The sequence below is a fragment of the Lutjanus erythropterus genome, chromosome 18, assembly GCF_056507025.1.
Source record: "Lutjanus erythropterus isolate fLutEry1 chromosome 18, fLutEry1.hap2, whole genome shotgun sequence".
Classification (NCBI taxonomy): Eukaryota; Metazoa; Chordata; class Actinopteri; order Lutjaniformes; family Lutjanidae; genus Lutjanus; species Lutjanus erythropterus.
Window position 1 is genome coordinate 7374215 of NC_139334.1, and position 24461 is coordinate 7398675.

At 39.9% G+C, this 24461-nt stretch overlaps 1 protein-coding gene across 1 annotated transcript in view; it reads left to right on the plus strand.

Annotated features, from left to right (window-relative positions):
• The window catches only part of col12a1a (collagen, type XII, alpha 1a), a 71778-nt gene extending 50913 nt beyond the window's left edge, over positions 1 to 20865 (plus strand). The window contains exons 50-66 of the mRNA XM_084742958.1: positions 590 to 732; positions 1141 to 1250; positions 6584 to 6742; positions 7029 to 7106; positions 8415 to 8501; positions 8950 to 9003; positions 9868 to 9963; positions 10263 to 10316; positions 11877 to 11930; positions 12258 to 12311; positions 12918 to 12989; positions 13768 to 13803; positions 13894 to 13960; positions 14775 to 14957; positions 15307 to 15384; positions 16880 to 17050; positions 19956 to 20865. Of these exons, the coding sequence (XP_084599084.1) occupies positions 590 to 732; positions 1141 to 1250; positions 6584 to 6742; positions 7029 to 7106; positions 8415 to 8501; positions 8950 to 9003; positions 9868 to 9963; positions 10263 to 10316; positions 11877 to 11930; positions 12258 to 12311; positions 12918 to 12989; positions 13768 to 13803; positions 13894 to 13960; positions 14775 to 14957; positions 15307 to 15384; positions 16880 to 17050; positions 19956 to 20098 (1639 nt within the window). The 3' untranslated portion in view covers positions 20099 to 20865. The remainder of the gene's footprint in view (positions 1 to 589; positions 733 to 1140; positions 1251 to 6583; positions 6743 to 7028; positions 7107 to 8414; positions 8502 to 8949; positions 9004 to 9867; positions 9964 to 10262; positions 10317 to 11876; positions 11931 to 12257; positions 12312 to 12917; positions 12990 to 13767; positions 13804 to 13893; positions 13961 to 14774; positions 14958 to 15306; positions 15385 to 16879; positions 17051 to 19955) is intronic.
• Positions 20866 to 24461: the final 3596 nt, after the last annotated feature.

Sequence of the window (24461 nt, forward strand, 5' to 3'; positions counted from 1 at the left end):
GGCTTTAAATGTATATCTTTTTTTTCCACACCTGAGCAGAACTCAATGCAGATTGTTTTGTGACTACACCTACAGCCTTATTTGTTGTTGCAGCTTGTAGAATATGAGGTGTTCGCGGGAATAAAATAAACACTTTATTTATAGAGTCCCTGGACCATGACCTCCTCCCACCTATGTCATATTGGGAAACAACCATCACCCCTGGGTCAAGAGCTCTGTCTCTTTATTGGGCCTTGTTTAAATGGTGTTAGGCAATTTCGGAACCACTGAAGTATCCAACCCTCCTCAGCATACTTTGTTAATATGTTTATAATGATGTGTATTTTGTGTGCGTGGGCACAGCCGTTGGCTGGAAACACTCTGAACTGCAGAAAGAGAGGACAGAAAATAATTTCAACATGTGGGCAATTTCTGCAAGGCGGTGGGACAACTGGCAATTGTTTACAGGTTCTGCAGCCTCTATGACAGACGGGATGTTGTGTAATTTCAGCAAGATTTAATGGTCTCCGTATTCATTTCTAACAGTCTGACTGGTGGTGTAATGAGGGCACAGTTCCGACTCATCAATGTATGTTTTTAACACTAACAGGGAGATCCATCCGGAAGGTCTTCCCCCATCTTACACCATCATCCTGCTCTTCCGCCTGCTGCCCGACACACCCTCTGAACCTTTTGATATCTGGCAGATTGCCGACAAAAACAACAACCCCGAGGTCGGGATCACCGTCAACCGTAAGCCCCCCATCCTGTTTTGGCTCTCAGCTGGAGGGGGAAGCTGCTGTAGCTGACCCAGCATACACACAGCTGTACACTCTATTAAAAACAACTTTTGTCCTCTCTCTTATGTAATTTAAAGACAGCCACAGTTCTTTGTCACACATAGAGGGGCAGAGGAAGACTTCAATCTGACTTATTTATTCTCTCATAAAAAGTCTTCACTTTTTAAATAAGTATCTTTTTACAAATGTGTGCTGACACACGTGGTGAATGCATGCAAATAATTACTGGCATAGACCCAGTCCCTCCTAGCTTCCTCTTTGTCCTTACCACCATGTGTTCTCTATAGTCCTGTCTGTGCCTTGCGTGCCATCGCATTGTAACACGCTGTCAGGGATTCATCAAAGGTTCTTCTCTCTTCAGCTTCCAGCAAAACAATCGCTTTCTACAACAAGGACACCCGAGGAGAGATCCAGAGAGCCGTGTTTAATGAGGAGCAAGTGAAACGGGTTTTCCATGGCAGCTTCCACAAGGTAAATACAGTGCATGATTCTTATACTGTATGCACCACATAGTGATATTATTAAAGTTTGGCTTTTGTGGTAACCTATGGGTTGATTATCCTTTTAAATTCATTTTCCATACAGAGTATTGTTTTCATTCTGTTTACCTCCTTACGCATACTGTTTTTAAATATTTTCATATGTCTTTGTGTGACTTTTATGCTTCACTTAAGTTGGCTGAACTACCGAACAGCCAGTGTCACATTACCTGCTATCTGTCTTAGAGTGTCGGTCAGCTGTCAAAGTGGCCTTTTTGATGACTTGACATTAAGTTTTGTTTTTTTAGACCATGGGCAGCTGATTTAATAAATGAGTCATGGGGGCTATAAACATGTTTAAAGAGAGGTTGGGGGGAAATTCTGATACCTCAGTGACCCATCATAACGTGCAAACTGTTATAGTTATCCATGGAGGTCTGACCACATCAAGATGGGAGACTGTCCTGGTAGTTGTTAAATGAATTCCAAACCAGTCTGCTCCTAACTGCAACACCAGTCAGGGGAGCGGATTGATTTTTATTTGTCTGCAATTGAGGCCAAGATATCTTGACTTTTAGTTTCAAGTATGGGTCAATCTTCATACTAGGGATCAGGTTTAACGGAGAAGTAAAGCTGTGTGTTGCTGGTATAACAATAGCAAGTGGTGGAGTTAAGCAGATGGCCTAGAGGTAACATATGCGATAAAAACAGAATAGGTCCAAGGATTGAGGGACTCCACACAAGACAGGAGAGGAGGAAGAGACGTCTGTCAGCAGAATGATTTAAGTGCAGTACCAGAGATACCAACCCAGTTCAGTAGTCTAACAATTAAAATAGCATGATCAGTGGCTGCAGGCTGCAGATAAGTCAAATAAAACTTATGTGGAATATTCACCCAAATATCAGTTTGTAACTTTTAGCAGACTGGGGCTGTAACAATATCAAATTTTCACCACATGAGTATTGTGAGGTTGAGACTAACAATATTACCATTATATATTTTTTTTAATATCACAGTTAATGGCAATACTTCTTGGGATTGGATCCTACATTTTTTATAATAGATTTCAATAGCATCATTTGCTGGACTTCCCTTACCTTGCTTTTAGTGGGAAAAACGTAAGCTTTGCAAGCAAAAGGCTGAATCCAGATGTTCCCAGTTGACTAAATGATGGATTTTCTTAACTCTGAAAGTGATCCACGCCAACACACGCCCTGTCGTTCATGCATGAAAATAATATTGAACTCTCTCAGAGTCGCACTTACTGAAAGATTCATTATCATCAGCTACTCTTTAAACAATCTGTCAGACCCTCTCATGTAACTTGAAATAATCACCCACAGTGGTGTTATTGTTTTCCATAGTCTTTGTTTCTCTTAAGTGGGTTAACCACTACATTAAGCCCACATGCCAATCTTACAGCTGTGATAAACAGCATTTGTGTCATAATGATGTGCAAGTCTCTTGAGGCCGCAGTAAGGGAGGTAAAAAGAGATATCAAATGCCTTGAAGTCCAATTCAAAACAGCAGCGAGCATAAAACATCCTCTGTTGTGTTCCACCACAGTAGGGTGTAGAGACCAGAACAATGAGCAGCAGTATATTCTCAGACTGACCTGGAATGACTTAAGATTCATCACAGAGGGGAAAAAACGACTGGTTCCAATGTACTCAAAGTCATGTCCAATTGAATTCAAATTTGTTCCCAAGGACAGTTTGCCCCTTACTTAATACACAGCCCCCCCAACTTATTCTAAGATAATCTAATTTTAAATATACCCTAATCTTATCCAAAATCAAAGTTCACCCACATCCTGATATTACAGTTCCGTCTATTGAACTTAGGAACTGATGACAATGATATATTGGCCCCCAGATCAGAGCGTTTTGTAAATGGCTTTTCAGTTTGACCATTTAGCATCTACACAACTAATTGTAGGGTAACTGCATGAATGAATAGGACCCTGGAAAATGTCGGGTCAGTACTGGATGTAAATGACATCACTGCTGGTTTAGTTGGACGGCGGCCTGATCTGTGTGTGCATGTGTGTGTGCGTGTTCTCTCTGTCCGTCGCCATGATGGAGACTGTAGTCTCACTGTACATTAGGTGGCCAGTTTGTGGTGCAGTAGTTGTTGTTCCGTGAGCTGGCAAGTCTGCAGCGGTCTACCTAGCTGCTTATTTACTGGTCTGCTGAGTAAGTGCAGCTGACTGCTGTGGTGGTGTCTGTTTACATGTTGTCAGTGGTTTCCCAACACTTTGTCCGTGGCTGTTAAAGAGTGACCTCAGCATGTGTGCAGAAAGTGACCATGAGAGTTGTTACAAATGGAAGTTGGGCTTATTGTCTTGTTGTGAAGATAAACAAAACAAAATCCAATAAAATCACATTTTGAGCTTTAAAGGACGAGTGTGTAAGATTTTGATGCACTGAAACTCATGAAAAATGCTAAAGGCTGTGTTTCGCTTGTCTGTTCTGGGCTACTGTAGAAACTAGAGCTGCAGCTAACAGTTATTTTATTTGCTGATTAATCTGTCAATTATTTTCTCAATTAATTGATTAGTTGTTTGGTCTATAAACTTCTTCTGTCCCACAGATATTTAGTTCACAGTCATAGAGGATGAAAGAAACAAGAAAATATCCCCGTTTAAGAAGCTGGAATCAGAGAATTTTGACTTTTTTTTTTCTAAAATAAATCGAATCAAATCAATTAATAGTTAAATAATTGGATCATTTTATAGATGACAACTAATCGATTAATCATTTCAGCTCTACTAGAAACATTATGGCTTCCATGGAACCAAAACACAACAATTCTTATTTTCAGGTGATTATAAACCAATGAAAACTATTAAGGGTTTTGTCAAAGACTCATTTTTATTAGCAATAAATCTCTGATTATTTTGTCAAGTGATTGATTAATTCTTTAGTCTATAAAATCAGCAAAGGTGAAAAATGCACATCAAATGTTCCCAAAGCCCATGCTGCAACTTATGAAAGAACAACTTTTTTATGCCACAACTTAAATTTGTGCAATGCGTTCTAGTAGTTCCTTTCATTAAGAATTTGTGTCAAAAGCATCATAAATCCCCATCTACCCAACGAGCGTTTTCTCATTTCAGCTGCAGTTTGTCTTTTTGTCGAGTGTTACATGCGCTGTGTGTGTCACAGTGCTGGGTCAGAGAGTGCTTGCAGATTTGGCTCCTCTCCTCGGGCTAGTTAATAAAGAGTAACTCAGGCTGAAGAGGTCGTGGTCTACCGCTAGTTGAACATGTGGGAAAGCTCTCAGAGATGACTTGAGCAGATGCTAGCCACTCACTAGCCCACCAGGGAATCCCCTCCCACACTCGACTGGTGGGAGTCAGCAGAGGGAACTTTCCCGTTAACTGATGTGAAGAAGACATTTTCCATGAGTTGTCGTGACTTGTCATGTATTCAGCCTTACATAGGTAAAAATTCGAGCGTGTCAGTGGCTGTAGTAGCAGTGCACTGTACTAAAACACACAAAACGTATTGTTTTTTTTAAGAAGTCTTGAACTCAGTCCTTCAAACTTTCCTTTCAGGGACTTTGTTGGGAAGGTTGTGCCAATATATGCACACGCTAATTAAGGCAGAGAGGGAGTTTCTTTTTTTGTCAAATTGTCCACTGACTGCACTCATTGTGCTCTTCATTTCTGATAACTTTCTTTCAGACTTAAAGACATCCTCTTTCTGTGTTCTGGACAAGTAGACTTACTGACCCTAAAAACCACACTAGAAATACAGGAAATTATATATTAACTTCTCTTCCCAAATAAATCACAGTGCCTCGTCTGCTCACAACTGCCAGATCTGACATGGGAGCTTCCACGCTTGAATGATACAATGAAAATGATCAAGCCAACTGGGGATTTCATGATCAGTCAAAGCTCTGTTTGCATGACCAATCTAATGGAGATCTATACTGGATATGGATTTCCCTTTATTGTCTATAAAAGCAAACTTAATCTTGAATGCATTTTGATAGCAAAGACTCACACCTGCGTATTAGTGCATGCATGAAATCAATGACAGGATAAAAAAAAAAAAAAACGATGAAACAGTCAGGACAGAGCCAAGAACAATAAAATCTAACCCGATAGAAATCAGGGAAATATGTTGAGTGTATTGTGTTGGAGACGGTGTCTGCCTGAAATCTCACCATATGGACTCCGACTGTAGAGTGCTGACAGCGAAGCACAGTGAAACCTTCTGTGTTAACAATTGATGAATGAAAACTGTTCCTCTGTCAACACTTCGCTGCAGATCACTTAGCAGAAGATACCATCAACTGAGGGAGCAGTGGTCACTAGAAAGCTAGTCATTCTGAGGCCTTATTTTCCAGTGTTTTTATTGTGTTTACTTATTGGTCAGTGAGGTAATATATACATGCTCATTATTTGCCATCCCAGTATATCATCCAAAGCTGTTTTGGTAAGCCCTCAGGAGCATCATGGTATAATATATCCACGCCAGGATCCTGGGATAAACGACACCCCTCTCTCTTTGCGGTCCACCAGATAGTTTGTTCTGTTGCCAAGGAAGTCAACTGTAATTTTGTGATTGGTTGCCAAGAACTGCGGCCTGGCCTGTGGTTGGTACGGCTTTGTAGAGAGAAATGGTAGCTTGCTTTTCCTGACATAAAGAACGCTTGTCTGACTGTCGAGCAGGGGAAAATTTGCAACTGTGAGGGGAAAGTATGGAAAGTGTAGGACTTTTGATGGCACACCGCAAATGATATTGTTTCAAGATGTGGAGCAGGGTAGCATGGACAGGAAACTTCAAAATCTGGCACTTTGTCATTTTTTTGTTGTTATACAATCGAGGACCACAGCTTTAAAGCTGCATGTTAATGCCAACTGTTGTATATTTCCTTTTTTTTTGCAGTCCATTCATCTGTAGACGCATCAAACATTAGTCTCATGCCAAATCAGTAACCACACTGGGGTAATATCAGAATCTATAATTAACATCTTCTGCAAAGACTAAACAATTCCCTGAATATAGCAATTATGTGGATTACAGTATCAGCTCCTTTAAGCTTCAGACAACATGGTTAGAAAGGTTCAATGAGGTTGCTCCAATCCTTCTGGTTACACTTTTTTAAAGAATTTCCCTTCTCTTTAAAAGGGCAATCATGCCACTTCCAAATAGAAATGAATGCCAAACCCAGCTTTTCAAAAGCTCAAAAGCTCCAGATTTCTTAGTACTCTATGCCAAGTAATTGTGTTGCAACAAAGTTGGCTGCCGTGACGTATCGGGAAGACAAGATTGTTTTGTTCAATTGTGCCCTCTCTTCATCCCCTGCAGCTCCACATCACCATCTCCCCAGAGAAAGTCAAGCTCAACGTGGACTGCCAAGAGGTGGCAGAGAAGCCCATCAAGGAGGCCAACAACATCACGCTGGACGGCTACGAAGTGCTTGGCAAGATGGTCAAGTCTGGAGGCGGAAGGAGGCAGTCTGCAACAGTAAGTGAAAAAGAAAGCTTTTGCGTTAAAAATGAAGCAAAGGCCTGGAAACATTTGGAAGAACATCTCACAACTTTCCAGAGAATCAATATCCAAAACCTCTTGTGCGTAGATGCACAATTAATTTTTAACTGCTCCCAGTCTCTGCTGGAGGGGTGAAAGCCCGCATTTTTCTATTTCTCTGTGGGGCTCATTGTTGTCGTGTTTTGAACAGTGTGGATTTTCATCACGAATTGGAGCCATTTGTAACACCCCTCCATCTTTTTCCTCTTCTTCTGTTGTGCAGTTCCAGCTCCAGATGTTCGATATTATCTGCAGCTTGAGCTGGATCAGCCGAGACAAATGCTGCGACCTGCCCTCCACAGTAAGAACAAGTGTCATTTAAAGAATCTTTTCATGACTAAGACCGTCTGTGGGTGCTTTAGAGCAGTGGTTCTCAAACAGGGGTCCAGGGACCCCCGGAGGTCTTTGACACTCTGCCAGGGGGTGCCAGATTCATTCATTTAAAATAATATGATTTAAAAAAATATTTATTCATTTTTACAAAAGACTTTATTATTGCCTGACTTTATTTCTGATTAGACTTTTATCATCCACAAGCATTTTTATAGGCCTGTCATATTCAAGTCCCAGACATGAATGTGACATTTTATGTTTTATTAGACCTATTTCGTATTTTCTATTATTATATTTTTTAACACATGGTGCCATGGAGCAAACATTTTTAATACACATCTAATTTCTAATTTATGTCTGTAACACATTTATCTTGGGTTGTTCTTTCACATAACTATGTAGGAGTGTAAGAAAATATTACAACTATTCAAGGGGTTGAGAAAAGAATGAGAATCTCTGCACTAAAGGGATATTTTGATATTTTGATTGGATTAATAATGTACTTTATTGGGTCTCAACTGTTTAGAATTAATAGTAGAAGGATCATTACTTTGGTATTTATAGTACATACTGTATGCATGCGTACCTTCTCAGAGGTTTATGTACAGTACGCTGGTATGTAGTCATTATGCTGATAACTAGATTCCAGTTTAAATGAAAGTGCCTCAGCTGAACTGAATGGAACTTTGTATCCTGTGTAATTGTGCTAATCGGCCAGTATGATCTACCAATTACATGAAAACAAGTGCTCCTTTAGATGGTTGAGCAAGCCGTAAATCTCTTTTATTTTGTTACAGCGTGGTAAATACCGGATGCACGCACATTTATCCAATTATCAGTAATTCATCTGTAATTTGCATCAGATATTAATACATCATGTCAATGAGTGCAGTGTTATATAACTCGTTATGTCAAAGATTTCCAAAAAGTTTGCAGCTGTCATTAAGCATCTGGTCTTAAAGCCCCACTCCGACTTTTGCTAAATCCAGTTACATTTTCAACTTGAGCCACTGTTCCACCATGACATCTGCAGGGTTTCTAAACTGTCTCCTCTTCTTACACTTCAACGAGAGTCAGAACCACGATTTGCCAGGATACTGTCACAAAATGACATCAAGGGTTTTCTTTTTCTTCTATTCTGCTGATCACCACGGTCTCAATTATTAGTGAGTGGGTGTGAAATGGACTATATTGTAATGCTTCCCTGATGTGTGCAGCTGTATGTATGTATTTATTTCTCTTTTCTAATTTCATTATCTTCTAAATTCCTTTTCAGAGAGATGAGGCCAAGTGTCCCTCCCTTCCCCACTCTTGCACATGCACACAGGACAGCATTGGCCCTCAGGGGCCTCCTGGACCTTCGGTAAAGACACTGTTATCCTTATCTGTTTTCACCTGATAAAGTAGTTTTCTTTTGATGATGACGATAAATCCATACTAATGTTTTAGGGACGCTACAGCCATAATGAGCTATTTGACATTTGCCTTGTGCTGTACAGTTTGAACTTAAGTAGACGAGGATGTCCCTCACATCAGGAGCAATGTTTTCTTTTCCTTTGGAAAGAGCAGTTGAAGATGAGACCAGTGGCATGCAGTGAAATGTGGGCTCAGGGAGAAGTGTCAAACGATAAATGCCTGTTGGAAAAACAACAGTAAAAAAAAAAAGGTCATGAGGAGAAGTCTGGAATATGTGTGCTTGGTAACCTCACTAAGCTCCGGTGAGGATTTTGCAGGGCTTGGGGTTTTAGGGCTCTTGGAATCTGCTGCTGTTGTTACACTCACTCTGCATTTCTGGCTCCTCATTTTTCCAGGGCAGCCCCGGCTCTAAGGGACCACGAGGAGACAGAGGAGAACCCGGCACCGCTGTGAGTAACACCTTACATCATTTTGAGCATTTTTTATTTACAGATTTTGAATTTTAAACTCTTTTTATTTCACCGTAAGTATTAGGCAAATAAACTGAACCATATCGCAGCCAACAAGGCTTGCTGACATAAGCGATGCACAATATGTTTTGTTTTTCCAACTGATACAGATAACCAATAATTATCTGCTTCTCATGCCTGATACTGATAGGAGAACAGATAATTTCACATTTTTGCATTTTAAAAAGAAGTTATGCATGCCTGAGGGGAAAAAACGACTGAGATGTAGTGAGCAAAGATGGATGATTTGTTATAACGTCCATCCAGCTTTGACCTAACAAAGAACAACTCTGATCTCCAAATGTTTGTTTATTTGTCTTGCAAAGTACATAAAAAATACTTAGCAAATATAAAATACTTTGCTTAATCAGTAGGGCATCCCAGGCCAAAAATAAATGGTAACAACGACAAATGGCAGACTTAAGGATCCTTTATTTCAGTGGCTAAATCATTTAAAATGCCAGCATGTTTTGACCACTGCAGGTCTTCATCAGGGCTGGGAACAGACAAACAGGTGTAGCTACAGATGTATTGTAGCACAGCAAATGGGAAGCAATCACATGACCCAGATAAACATAAGAGGTGAAACTGATGTAACACAAGCATGAGATAACACAGACAAAAAGTTAGAATATAGTTATCAACTGTATATTTTTCCTTAACATGATTTAAAGGGGGGCTGTGAAAAGTATCTTAAAGTCTCATCTCCACTGTTACACATTAATTATCTATGTCTGTACAAGAAACAGTCTTTTGTAAAGAGTGTGACTATGAAACATGTCTTGTGTCTGGGTTATGCTGTAGGGTGCAATGGGTCCACGCGGTGAGCCAGGACTCCCAGGCTCAATGGGACCACCGGGTCCACAGGGCCCTAACGGACTGTCTCTACCTGGAGAACCTGTAAGTTACCCCAACACTGTACAAGTCCGGCCAAGGAGGATTTGATGTATATTTATATGACAGACACTTTCACTTATGATAAGTGCTCCTGCTGATATGAATGTGGGTGTGAGTGAGATTTATAGCTACAGTCAAAACACATTATTACTCTCCACTGCTACTTCTAGCCAGGCAGCTCGACTGCTTCTTTATTTTCCTTACCTGCAGATGTTCTTGTCAAAACATGAAATCAATCACAATCACAGACTAAAGAGGGTAAACAAAGACTAAAGCTTCTTTTCCTCTTTCCCCACCTTCAGGGTCGCCCGGGACCAAAGGGAGATCCTGGAGACCCAGGCCTGTCTGGTCTGCAAGTAAGTACTCCCCTCTCATTTTGTGGTTTATGAACAGGAAGCAGGATAGTATCCATAGAGAGCAGCGGCGTTGCTACTGGAGCCTGGATTTGGTCCAGATTGAAACCACACTCGGAGTGGGAGGTTTACCATGCCATCCTCAGGGAGCCCCACACTCCTCAAATCAGCCTTGTTGATTGACAAACAGTAGAGGGCCAGTGATGCAGTTAAATTATTATGGAGCACAGACTCGTGTTACCAAAGGGGAAATAGGGAATGGAACGTGTTCTTCCCAGAATGGTAATTGAAGATGATCGTGACTCGGTGAAGACTTACAGTCTGTCTGAAGCATGAGCATCTTAGATGTACAGTAGATGTCATTCTGAGGACTTCTTGGATGAAAATGAATGTAAAATAAAACCAGACCTACCATTAATATAACATTCAGAGTTCTTCAAATTGTTTCTATCACTGCTTTTTAAAGTCAGAAGCAAATGTGAGATCAAAGCCTCTGGAAACCCAAATCCACAATAGCCTTCTAACCATGTAATTGATTTAGCTTTTGTTCACTTTCATGTATTGGGTTTGACTTGGGTGTGATTGTGCTTGGACAGTTATTACGAAGATTATGCAATTAATTCTATTAACCAATTAACTTCCATTAACTTATCATAAAATGACTGTAATATGACCGTAATATGTCATCAGAGATTAAGGAAACATTGTAAGTTGAAATACTTGATACTCTGACAACAACACCACAGCCACAGTGTGTATAGGCAAGAGTGACGTTTCTGTTTGCACATTTTCATGTAGATTAAACTTCAAATTAGTGATGAATGTTTCACCAAATGAGTTAGTGTCGATTTATCAGTCTTAAGAAATCATTAATAATCTTTTGGAATGAGTAGACATTTATAACGTTTAAATTGAGCAATTTTTTAATGGAGTCTGGCAGCGTACAGTGTAGGACTCGTCTTTGATTCAGTGTCTCAGCAGCTGTCAGACAACCAGCCGGAGCTTTGAATCTTTGAATCAGAGTTCTTCAAATTATTTGTTTTATCAAGTCAGAAGCAGATTTGAGTTTAAACCAAACCCATTTCACATTACAGGGGAACTTTAAGGGCATTTTTGAGTGGGTTGAGATTATGTTGCCATCTCTTGGCTGAGCAGCCGTTCATTCATCCAGCTGAGGTCAATCTGCTAACTACCAGCATCCAACTGGAGAGAACATCACCACTGGTTATTCTGGCCTACGGATACGTGAATTCAGACATGGCAGGATGTCCTGCTCTATGATCTTCAGAGTTTATTGGCAACATTGTCTCAGTTACTTTTTACACAATAACGTTTATTGTAACAGCACTGTCTATGCAGATGTCTACTAGACACCATGTGTCAACAGACAAGAGGGAAATTGTTCCAGATTTTACTAACAAGATGATATATTATCTTTGGCTAAATAACTGGGAAACTGGATTTTTCTTGCAGATTCTAGCTCAACAGAGGCATTAGGGAGCTGTATAACTGTGTTGTTCCTGATCATTAGTGTTTGATTAAGTGTGTCTACTTTTTTCCCAGGGTTCTCCAGGGCCACGTGGTCCTCTGGGCCCCGTTGGACCAAGCGGAGCACGGGTAAGATCTGCCTCCAGGCCTGTTTAATGTACACACACCGCGTTCAAAGGCTTCGCATGGATCCAACACTTAGTTAAGCTAATGTTTTGCATGTGATCACCCACTCAGCTCAGCGTATACAGAAGTAGTGTTGAGTAGTTTTTGTAGTCGCGCTGCATGTTCTCACTTGCGTCAGCCAGAAGAATTGAGCCACCACTTCTATAAATGTAATTCAAAAAGACAGACTGAGAGCTGAGAGCAATATAAAGTCATGACACTGATGTATTGCATGAATGGGCTCCCCAGTGTGTTGTAACCCATGTGTGATTGTATGTTGTTTCTACATAGGGGCCACCAGGAAAGGAGGGACCATCTGGACCCAGAGGCCCACCAGGACCTATGGTGAGTGTGTATGTGTGTCTTTGTGTTGTGGAGTTAAGAGCCAAATAAATATTCTTTGGAGCGTGCTTTATTTCCTGATATATCTGCAACAATTACTCCTCTGGCTCCACAGTTGCACTCTGCTGGAACAGCACATAAAAACACAGACTGTAGTCTGTAGGGTCCTCCACTGTTACAACGATGGTGCATGCATCTCATTTTCTTCTTCTGTGGCTTGTGGAGGTCTGAATCTACTTATCCAGCCATCGTGCCAACAGGCAGCGTGCCAGTATAGAATTCAAATGCACTATACCATCCTGAGTGCTCTAACACTCATTAGCAGTGCCTGGTGGGTGTGTGTGTGTGTGTGTGTGTGTGTGTGTGTGTGTGTGTGTGTGCATCCTATCCCTGCTGGGCATGTGTGTTTCCATCTCCTCTTTAGTGTTTGTGGCTGCTTGTGCTATGTATCCCCCCCCCCCCACACTGCAGATGTCAAAGCATAGAACCAAGCGTAGGCTCGTTACACAAATGTTAACGGGGAGCAGGAGTTAAACGCCGCAATTATGTTTATTGTGCAGTAATTTAAAATAAACACCAATCTTTCTTTCTTTGTTTTGTTTCTTTTAGGGAAGCCCTGGAAATCCAGGTGTACCAGGAATTACCGGAAAACCAGGAAAACCAGGAGAACCAGGAAACCCAGTACGTACAGAATAAGAAGACACAAATAATGGTCACATGTCAAGTCAGTTTATTTATATAGCACATTTAAAAACACCTGGAGTTAAAGCAAAGTGCTTCTCAGTCAGGGCAAGTGGGCAGATGAATATTGGCAATAACAGAAAGAAAAAGAATGGCAAGAGTTAAGATGGGAAGCAAGATTTGAAACTTGAGACAACTACAATGATAAAATTAGAATCAAAGCAGTAAAATAGGAAGTGAGAGTGAATATAAATAGAATAAAACCAGCAACAGTTGTTGCTTTTCAGCCCTCCCAATGCAGTGCAAGGGGCGTGTGTCGATGAAAATTTTTTTATGGGTACTGGTACTGATGCCTTGGCTTTCATGAACAATACTTTTTTGACACCAAATCCATTTTAAGGAAAAGAAGATTATATTACACATTACATTAAAGTTATTCTTGATTACTTGAAAGGAAGAAGCTGTTCAAAGACCTGATGTTAAATAACAAAACAATACCGGTGTCGTATCATAATGTTTTTTCTTGCAAGCCTCTACAACATGTAATGTTTGACAGCCAATCACCTGCATTATTAGATTTGGGTAGAAGCGTGCTGCATGCTTAAATGCTCACTGACACTATGAGATTTCATCCATAGTTATCGAAATTTGGTCTCAAATAACATTTTTCAATTCTTGCTAGTATTGAAGCAGCCTGGTCGGTTTGAACAAGAACAAGAAAATGTTCAGGTGAGGTCAAGATTGTTGTTTGTTCTAACGCAGTTCCTCTTGTTAACAGGGACCTGTTGGCCTTAAAGGAGAGAAAGGAGAGAGGGTATGTGCTGTTTGATTAAATTACCATACACCAGTTACATAAATGAGACAATCAATACAGCCTCTTCATGCAAATGTTTTTGTTTTCCAGGGAGACTTTGCATCCCAGAACATGATGCGCTCCATTGCCAGACAAGTTTGTGAACAGCTTGTGAACAGTGAGCACAACTTTGTCTTAATCTTTTAAGAAATTTTAAAATGATAGTTTGGATTATTTGAAGTGGGATTGTGTGAGGTACTTATTGATAGTCAGTCTAGGTCGACATGACTCCAGTTTGGAGAAGCAGCAAGAGAAGAAGAGAAGAGAAATGCTGTAGACACGGTCAGCAGGAAAACATCTTTTTGCCACCAAAAAACTCAATATCAGTATAAGTGTACACTATATTTATCACTGATTTACCGCCTTTTCTGATTGGAAACCGCTGTCAAATACTGCTCTCCCAAACCAACCAACTCCATAGGTGAAATTAGTATTTTTACCTGTAAGCACAGGAATAGGTGGTTTACCGAAGCCTCGAACAAACTAAAAAGTCAATACAGCAACTCCTGTCTTCTGCAAGGTAAAATGCATGAATTCTCATATGGAGTCTGGTTGGTTTGGAAATAGAGCTATATTTGGCTTGTAGAAAAGCAGTTTCCCATCGGAAAAGGCTGTCCGATGGGTAAGTAAAGCAGTGGAAATATAAAATATAATATAGCATATATTTAAACTGATACTGTTTTTTTTTAGATGGACTGTTTTTAGATGGCTAAAATTTGTTCTGTTGGTGACCCTGTCCACAGCAGTTCACTGCTAAGCTTTCTACACTGCTACTCCTGTTTGTTTCTCTGACTTGGGGTGTACTGAGCAGACACTGTAGGTAATACACTAACTATGGATAAAGTAGCTCAGGCAGCCCCACTTAAAATAATCTGAAGTTGCTAAAGCATGAATATCATCCAGATCAAACTAATTTTGATCCTCTCTTGCAGGTCAGATGAGCAGAATTGACATGATGCTCAACCAGATTCCCTCTGGATATCGTAGCAACTCTCCAGGGCCACCCGGCCCTCCTGGCCCTCCTGGAAACCAAGGAACCCGTGGAGAGCCTGGACAACCTGGTCGGACTGGTTTCCCTGGAAACCCAGGTTTACCTGGAAGCCAAGGAGAAAGAGGTACTGTATCTGTCTTCTTTTTCTGAATTGTTGGTTATGTTACAAACCAGTAAGCATGAAAATAACTGGTGAGTTGAGTGAATTCATTGAGTGAATTAAGGTCATGGTGGTATATATGAACCCTGTAGATTGTAGTGTTTGACCAACACAAGTGGAATAACAACATAACTGCATTACGCTGTGTTTTCAACACATGATTCAAGTTAACATTGCAAAATAATATTGCTCTTCTTGTGTTTCATTCATGACCTTTAGATTTCTACTCATTTCCAGATATTGGTGCTTTTTTCCAAAACCACGCTTTATTGGTGTGAAAGTGATTTAAACTCTTTCCTTTGGTTTTATGCAGGTTTGCCAGGAGAGAAGGGAGAGAGAGGATCTCCAGGAAATGGTATCAGAGGACAAAGAGGCCCAAATGGGCCACCAGGTAAGACCTTTCAGGGTTGAAATAGGCCACATTTTCACATGAACATAGTTCTCCAGCAGCTGCAGGCAGTCTGCAGGTCTCCCACTGTTCTCTTACAACTTTATCTTCATACTAAAACATAGTTTCAGTGACAGCGTTTTCACCTTTCGAGGACACAGAGTGCTCCCGTTAGTCCAATTAAAATGACACATTCCAGCCAGAGGCCAGAATTTACCTGCAGTGTATGCATCTCAGCTCAGGCACCTTCGTTTGGGCAGCTGCACTGCATAAATTTTTTGGAGAAAACCCAAGCATATTACCAATTCTTTCCTTTCTTAAAAAAAATCTGTCTCGTATATACTGAGCTTCTCCAAACACTGTGCATATCAGAAATGCTATACAGTAAATTGAAAGTATTGAAGCCACTATCAGTTTTTAACTGGTTGTGAAACAATCTTAATTACTAATGATGCCTCTATATGACCTATAAGCGAACAAGGCCATCGGTGAGAAGCCTGGCTATCTCTATATGGTTATTCTTAATAGCTGCCACTGGGTTAGATTCTCTTGACATCAGATGAAACATGTCTGTGTTTACATTTCCCCAGCCAAAGTTACAGTGAGTAGTGCATTAGCCAGTTATAAAGGAGCAGGAGGAAAGATTTACATAATTTTAGTTTTGATGTTATATTTTGTGGTTATGCTGGTGGAAACACAAGCGCTTTTGTCCATGGGGGCCTACAAAATCAACACAATATGAAAGTTCCTTGCAGTAGCTTTAAGGAGAGAATTTCTGTGTCAAGAGTTAAAACAATCTTGAATCAGTTTTTAGTGAAGGCCATGATCCAGTTTTAGAAACATTTGTTAAAAAATCATATTAGGCTTATTTGTTTTTCTTTCAGTGCCAATTGATATGCATTATTTGTCTGAAGCGCTCAACACTTCAGGAGATCTCTTTTCTCTGGGGAAGATTTTACAAAACAACAGGCATCTATTGATGTCTACCCAACAACACCAAACAGTCTGTTTCTGTGAATGAAGTGAGAAACAACTGAGTATCAGTCAGAGGAAGTCCACACTGATGACTCACTTTTGTGTGTGTGTGTGCGTGTGTGTGTGCACCGTATGTGTGTATGACTGTGTGTGTGTGTGTGTGTATGTGTGTGTGGGAGATTCAGATTGTTGTACAATGAGCTTTCTTTGGTGGCTTCATTGACAACACATGGGCTCACTTAAGGCAGAAAAAAGAGAGCGGGGGAAAATTCCATCCTGAGTTTTTACCGTCTAGACAGACGGGGCCGGTCGGGAGGGGGGTAACTCCACACAGCCCCAGACTTTTTTTTTTTTTTCGTCTTGGTCAAGCTTTTTAATTGAGCCATTGAAAAATGTAAATTACAGTGCTGCAGTCCTGCGCTCCCCCCACCGTTTTCACTGAAGATTTACGGGTGATGTCAGTGGATTTTTGTGCTGAGATTTTTCAAACTGCTTTTACTCACCTTCTCATTCCCCTTTGCAGGGCCACCAGGAGAGTCAAGAACGGGACCCCCAGGTCCTTCTGGCTCCTCTGGGGCTCGTGGCCCTCCAGGTCGCCAGGGTACTCCAGGGGTGAGGGGACCACCTGGACCCCCTGGATATTGCGACTCTTCTCAGTGTGTTGGCATTCCTTACAATGGACAAGGATACACAGGTACACTCAGAACTGTCTAGATGCTGCATGGTACTACATTAGATAAAAGACTAAGTGTATGCAGACTAATTACATTTGCAACTCAGTGCACTACTTCTTTCTTTGAAATGTATGGAGATATGAATGGAAGTGTTGATTTTTGAACAGAAAACCATTTCCCTAATAAGTTCAATAGGCTGTTCACTAAGCCCCACTTACTGGTGCTCTGCCTGTCAAGCCTCTTATTCTGGCATGGAACATTGGTAATTTAAAGCCGTTATATATAACATTTTTTCATTAAAATGTCTAAAAACGCTAGAGTACTTACATTATCCCAAATGTTTCCAACAATCTTCAAACACAAAGAAATCCATTATTTATTCAAGGAAATTGTGTGTTTCCTGCCAGCCACTGCTAGCTAGCTGTTATAACTTCTTGGAAGACACAGGATATATGTCAAAGAGTGATTAAGAAAGTTGCATGACTAAACATAACGTGATTTAACAGATGAAATAGTCGCTAGCAGATTTTATCAGCTGTGACTAGCTAGCTAATTAAACTAACATTTGCTCCATGAGTTGGTTGAAAGCACAACCTCTGGCTATAAAATAGTCTCCCAAACATGTAATTGTTTGGTACATTCGTGATAATGTTCTAAAAGACATACTTGGCCCAGGTTGTACACTTAATTGTTCTTATTTTTGAACAAATGTGTTAGTGTTTGAGTCACGATACCAAAGGCCTTTAGAATAAGAAATGACTGAAGAATAAATTCTTTTTGGCCGTGTAGGTAACATTCAGCTACCTATGCACCTACATACGTAACTGTAGATAGTTAGCCAAGAATGGTAATGTTTGCAGCTTACGCCTTTGTCCCTTGGCTTCTTGTTAAACTTACCATTAAAACAACAAATAAAACAAAACAAGGTTAAAATATGGCAAAATCTAAAGCTTGACAGGCAAGCCATGCTTAGCTACTCTTGCGAAGCTAAGATTGAACTATCTCTGTTCACCAGAGGGGTTTAGCTAACAGTCGATTAGGAGCCACAATATTCCAATACCTCCATACATTTGATGTACAATTTTAAAACTGGCATGTGAAGCATTCTAGCTAGAGGTGAATGATGACTTGCATTAAATCAAATAAGATGCTTATAACTTTGTTCCACAGAAAACTCACACCTTCTTTGAACTATTTTCAGGTTTGGCATAGTAAACCTTCTAAGTCACCTGTGCCGCTTACACTTTGAAGTCCTGTTTCTGAGATGTTTGCCCATTTGCTTTGGGGCATGTATCACCATGGACATAAATTGAACATTAAAAACAAACATTACGAAAGCCAAAAAAAAAAACAGAACGGAGCGGACTGGCACTAACATCATCTCACAGCTACAAGCTACAGTGATGGCAACCTGCTGGCCTGTTTGCATCTTGAACCACAAACCGTTGGAAAAATAAAACAGGGACTTTCTACATTTCTACGAAGGAAGGAGCATGTACAATACCAAGCAAAACAGCTACTAACAAAGGGGATTTCATAACTGAAAGCAACGTTAATGTAGAGGTGATATGTGTAAATAAAACTAATTTTTGTGCCTTGTAAATGATTGTATGAACCAGGACATGTCACTAAAAATCAAGTTAACATCTGTATTGAGCTTGTGCCTCGTAACCCTCTGCTTACTTACCACCAGCATAACCTCTGTTTACGAAGCCTTAAGTGACTTAAAGGGAAAGTTCGGATTATTTAAAGTGGGGTTGTATGAGCTTCTTATAGATGGTCAGTGTCTTACCCATAGTAGAGGCCAGTCGACACACCGCCAGTTTGGAGAAGCATCACAGAAGTTAAGAAATGTATCGCTGTGGACAGCATCAGCAACATAATTTAAAAAATTTTTTTTAAAAAACCCACCTAAAAGAAATGGATTGTACAGAAGGGTACACTATATTTAGAATATTTTTGCAGCTTTATTTTGCTATCAGACATCTTTTTCAGATGGAAAACTGCTGTTATATAAGCCAAATATTGCCCTCTCTTGCTCAACTGGACTCCACTGGCAAAATCAGTCATTTTAACTCACAGAACATGGGAGTTGCTAGTCTATCATTGCCTGGGTGTGTTAGTTTGTTTGAATTATTGGGTGACTTTGGTTAAACTCAACTTTAAAACACAATAACACAAACTAACTAACCGATCGAGGCAGTGTCAGACATGTGACTCCAGTGTTCTGTGAGGTAAAATGACTGATTTTACCAATGGAGTCTGGATGAGTTACAGAAAGTGATATTTGGCTTACATATCAGCAGTTTCCTGTTAAAAAAGGCTCTTTGACGGTAATGTAAAAGCAGTGAAAACATTCTAACTGTATTGATATTCATTATTAAGTGTCTAAAATAGATTTTGTTGCTGACCCTGTCCAGAGTAGTACATCGCTTAGCTTCCTTGCTAGTACTCCTGTTGCTTCTCCAAACTTGGAGTGTGTCAGCTATTACCTACTGTCACTCACTATTGATTAGTACCTCAAACAACCTCACCTCAAATAATCCATACTATCAGCTAACAGCTCTGGTCCAGACTAAAGCATGTTCCATTTGTACTTTTTAATCATCATGTTGTTTGTGTACGTTGACCAAATCAATGCTAAATGTTGCTTTCCTGTCATTTCCATGTGTCCTTCGTAGTATGAGCTGGTTATTTTACTACGTCTTATTATCCAATAGCTTGATGGATTTTATTGTAAATGTCATCACAGCATTTGAAACAGTTTTTTTTTTTTTATTTAGCTTTTTTGGTACTTTAGGAAGCAATAGTTTGACACAGGGAATTTTTTTGGAATTCCATAGTGCAATATAATTTAAATAGTGCATGTGAAAAGTTGTAGAAGAAATCATCATTTTTGATTGGCCGTCCCAAATACTTTTCTAGCCGGCCGCTACCAGCCTGAACCTGAGGTAGTGCCTGTGGAGCCAGCTGGAGAGTTTGAGACAATACAGTCACCTGGTATCTCACGAAACCTACGAGGAAAGAGATCACTACCACAGGACAAAACAGAAACACTAGCATCATAGCTACAATAAGGAGTTCTAAGAAAGTGTAATATTGAAATACCTACCATGATCACTCATGTGAGGATGAAGTGATTTTTCAGAACAAAAACAAGTACTTATAAGGGTTTGATACCCCTGGCTATATTGAACATATATTTTTGTCATGACAAAGTTTAGCAAGATGAAAACAAACCTTCATGTTCGTTCATTACAAACCTGTGTGCTTGCTAAGTGTTCCCTTTAAGTGTCTGCTTGTAATATAACTGCAAGTGTTTATTGGACTCAAATGTGTAATGCACTAATCATGTGAAAACCAGCAGAGAGTTTGTTGAAGGAAGTACGGTGTGTATGTTTTTGAACACTTTCAGGCTACCCATGTTGTTTTTGTCAACTTCAGTACATAAAGCTGTTTCAGATCCTCCATCAGTAAAAAAAAAAAAAAGAATTGATTTGGTCTCCAAAGATTAGTTCATTGTGATGTTTTGTTAGGCCTGTAAACCAAATGATAATCTGACTTATTGTAACATACCAAACTTGTTTTGTTTTATTTTTAATTTTGTTTTGTTACCAAAGGTGGAATTGCATGTTTGTGTTGTATATTTACTGAGGAAGTCAGAATATAGTTGTTGTTTTCTATCTATGCAGTTTGGATTTGGTTGCAAGACTATGGACATAGAATTGCTTTTCTCATGTTTTAACTGCACATTTTGTGAATTCCACACAGCCTTATTTTCTTATTTATTTCTGAAACAGAAGAGGCATTTTTCAATAAAACTACTGAAAATGTAGCATTTGTTTCCATTCTCCAGTCATTTTTGTCTGTTGCTGGTTACTTTTTAAAGAACCCTTCCTCTCAAAAATGTGTTTTTCTCATGTTTATGTCCCCTAAAATGTCTGGCCTGGATCACAGAATGAAGCAGGAATGATTCCTAAAAGCTGGAAATGGACATACAAGTCCACCTCCAGTCATGTTTTAAACTTAATAAAAAGTAATAAATTGTCTGATGTTTTTTTTTTTTTTTTTCAAAATAAGTACAAATACCTTGTTAAAATGGCTTATATATAGCTCTACACTTTGCCTTCATTTAGTATTCAAAGGTTTGTTAATATGTAAATAGTCTCATGATTACATTTACATTGTAAAAGTGCTCTTCATTAATGAAAATAATCTTGCCAAACAAAACGCACAAGCGTCATAAACTTTGGTTTGACTTGAGCGAAGTCATGACCCGTTCTGCTCTGACTCTGATTGGTCAGTACTCTTTACCTTCATTGGTTTGGGTTGTTCGGGTTGGGTAGGTTTAAGCATGAGGTGTGAGTTTGAATAGGGTTAGGGTGAGCCAATCAGAGGCTCAGTATCATATACACAGAGTGGGAGTTAGCATTAGCTGTGTCAGTCACTGCCAGTTACAAGCTATCCAGCTGACAAACAACATGAACAAATAATAGATGCTAAGTACACTTACCATTCTTATACATTTGCTAGTCACCAATTTTAGTACACGATCAGTCAGTGTAGCACAAGCAGCAGTAGTGGGTGGGGCATGAGGCCAGACCTAGACTTTCTCAATGATGGAGAAAGAGTTGATGTGCCTTCAGCCCCTTTTCAGATTTTTTCTTTTTTTTTTACTTTTTATGTGGTAAAAATCACACTACACAAGTAAAATATAAATCATAGCAGAGTAAAATGTATCTGAAGGGGAACATCAGCTTCTCACGGTGTATCTGTACATTGTCTACAGAACCTGAGCTCTGGGCTCATTTTCAGTGACAAATCAAAGGTCAGATTCACAGCTGCCGCCTAATGACACCTCAACATGCAACCATTTTCCTTTTTCATTTGATGTTGAGTGACAAAGCCCGATCTTCACAGCTTTGGGCCTTCAGAAATATGCTTTGAAGTTTGAACCTTTATTTATTTTGACAGCTAAAGATATTGTGTGCTGTCCAGAATGTCAGTTCATGTCAGGGCAACAAGAAGAGAAAGCACAGAGTGCGAAAATAAACAGCCGACAATACCTAACATTTACAACATGTGAACTGCTGTGCAGTCTTTTACATCCACCCAGTTGGCTTTCATCCTCTCAGGTTGTAATGATTATTTCCACGAGGAAACAGATTGGGAAGATACCAGCCTTGGGGAAACTCACAGATTTCCACCGATTAAGCATATCTAAAGGTGAAACGAGAGATGTTTGAGGTAAGGAACAACTGACGCCATCTCTGTTTGTAGTAATCATGAAGGGAAAGCATGTCTGAGGAGGAGTTCTGCACAAATGCCAAAGATAACGACTGGGGGTGTTTGAGGTATTGAGGTCAAGAACACCACCACAACAAGTCATGGGAGAAATCCTCCATGGAAACCCTGTCATTAGTTATTTTCTAAAGCTCAGAGACAATTTATGAAGCACATTTTTAAAAGCCCTTCAATTAGTCTCGGAACGTCAAATAGATTTTATAGAAACGTAGATATTTAATGAGAGGAATTCTTGCAGGTAAAGTACAGTATGAGCATCTGAACAGCTGGTCTGTGTTAGTCATAAAGGAGACTGAGTCAGTGTCTGCAAAAGCAGTTCACAGACCAAAAGAGCTTACATGAGAGCAAATATAGAGAACACTGACTGTCATGTACATCTACTTTAGCAAGCACATTATCATCATATAGGGGATAACATAACAAAAGTACAAGGCTATGATCTCCATGTACACTTCATGATGTGACTTTTCTCTTCATTTTCAATACTTAGCTTACAGCAGCACTCTCTGAGACACACTGGCCCTGCTGAAATATGTTCACACCTGTTCTAAGTGATACGCTGGTCCTACAGTTTCTCAACATCAGGCTCTGATTTCTGTTTTAAGGTCACTCTATGACGTCGTCCAAGGCAACACTGTAGTCTCAAAGTCCACATTTTTCCACCACTAATCACACCGTGTTTCCTTCTAAACTAAAAGCTAAAACAACTGTCTTCAGTGATGCCTGATACCATCCTCACTATAACCCTGTCTGGTTTCTGTCTGCTGATTTCTTTGAGTTTGTTGACAATCCAGCGTGCATCTGTGTTCACTTTGTGGCAGGAGTTTCAAGTGGGCTGTTCCAGATTCTGTGGTCATTACAGATTTTAACTAACTCCTGTTTTATCTCCGGTCGTCCGCTCACAAACAGCAGACAAAGTGTCTCTTCCATGGCAGTGGGAAGCACTATTGGCGGCCTTATGTAGCCTTTAATTTCCAAATTCAGGCTTAAACCCACATTAATTCATTTTTGGTCACAACATATGATCTCCTTACAGTTGATTTAGCAGAAATTTTAGCTAATAGTTGCCAACAGTATTTGCACATCCAGCAGAAATGACTCATGCTCATGCTCTTGGATACCTGGCGGAAGATCAATATCTACTCTATATCTACACTTTGCTCTGTTTTGGTCTCCACCAACTCCTGATGGAAATATTTGGCTTCCACTATGCACACCAGTTAGTCTTTGCCGTTGTTCTAATAGCCCACAATTTCAAAACCACAATGTCCCATTCAACTGAAAGCCCAGTGTGAGACAGGCCATGATCTCAAAAACAGTCATTGTTGGTGGTCCCCCTGTTTTTATTTCCCCACTGAGCCTAACCCTAACCCTTAGGCCAGAAAGATAGCCTATAAAGGCTGCAGCAGTCGGCAGTCAAACAAATGGGTTTTTGATCCAATGGGAGAATTTGGACTATTGGGGTTTAGAAATAATGGGCCATTGGACGATACTGAATAACTTATGTCTGCCTGCTGTTGAGCGCTCAGTAAATAGCATACAGTTGATTTATCAGAGATTTACTACTGGAAAAAGCCTCTGGCTGCATCTAGCAATGACGCTGATAAGACCATTGAGACCTGATTAGAACAATAAATTTGCGGGCCTTAAAACCAAAACAACAAGCTGAAAGGTGCTAAAATGGGACAAATGGACAGATGGAGGGGGAGGGGACTGGGGTATAGTTATTTCCAGATTCATCTAATACTGATGAATGCAGCTTTAAAGAACTATTTTGATATTAATTCATAAAATAGCCTACAGGTAGTACTCTTTAATAATAAATCTTTAAGGTCGAAGCTCCATTAGTCAAATCTGGGAATAATGTTAAACTCTTACTATACTGTAAATAAAATGATGTGTTTAATATGTGTTTAATATTAGTGTATATAAGGTTAAGTTTTGCGTCATTTCTTTAAAAGCTTTGATGTTCTGTCATGGAAGGTCAGATATTGTCTACAGTTTCAAAGACTTTTCACTGTTTCACTATGACAGCAGCATATATTCATGTCAAGCATGTGATGTGATATCAGCGTTGGCACATCAAAACACAGTCTGCGGTTCAAAGAAGGCAAAACTCACCAGCGT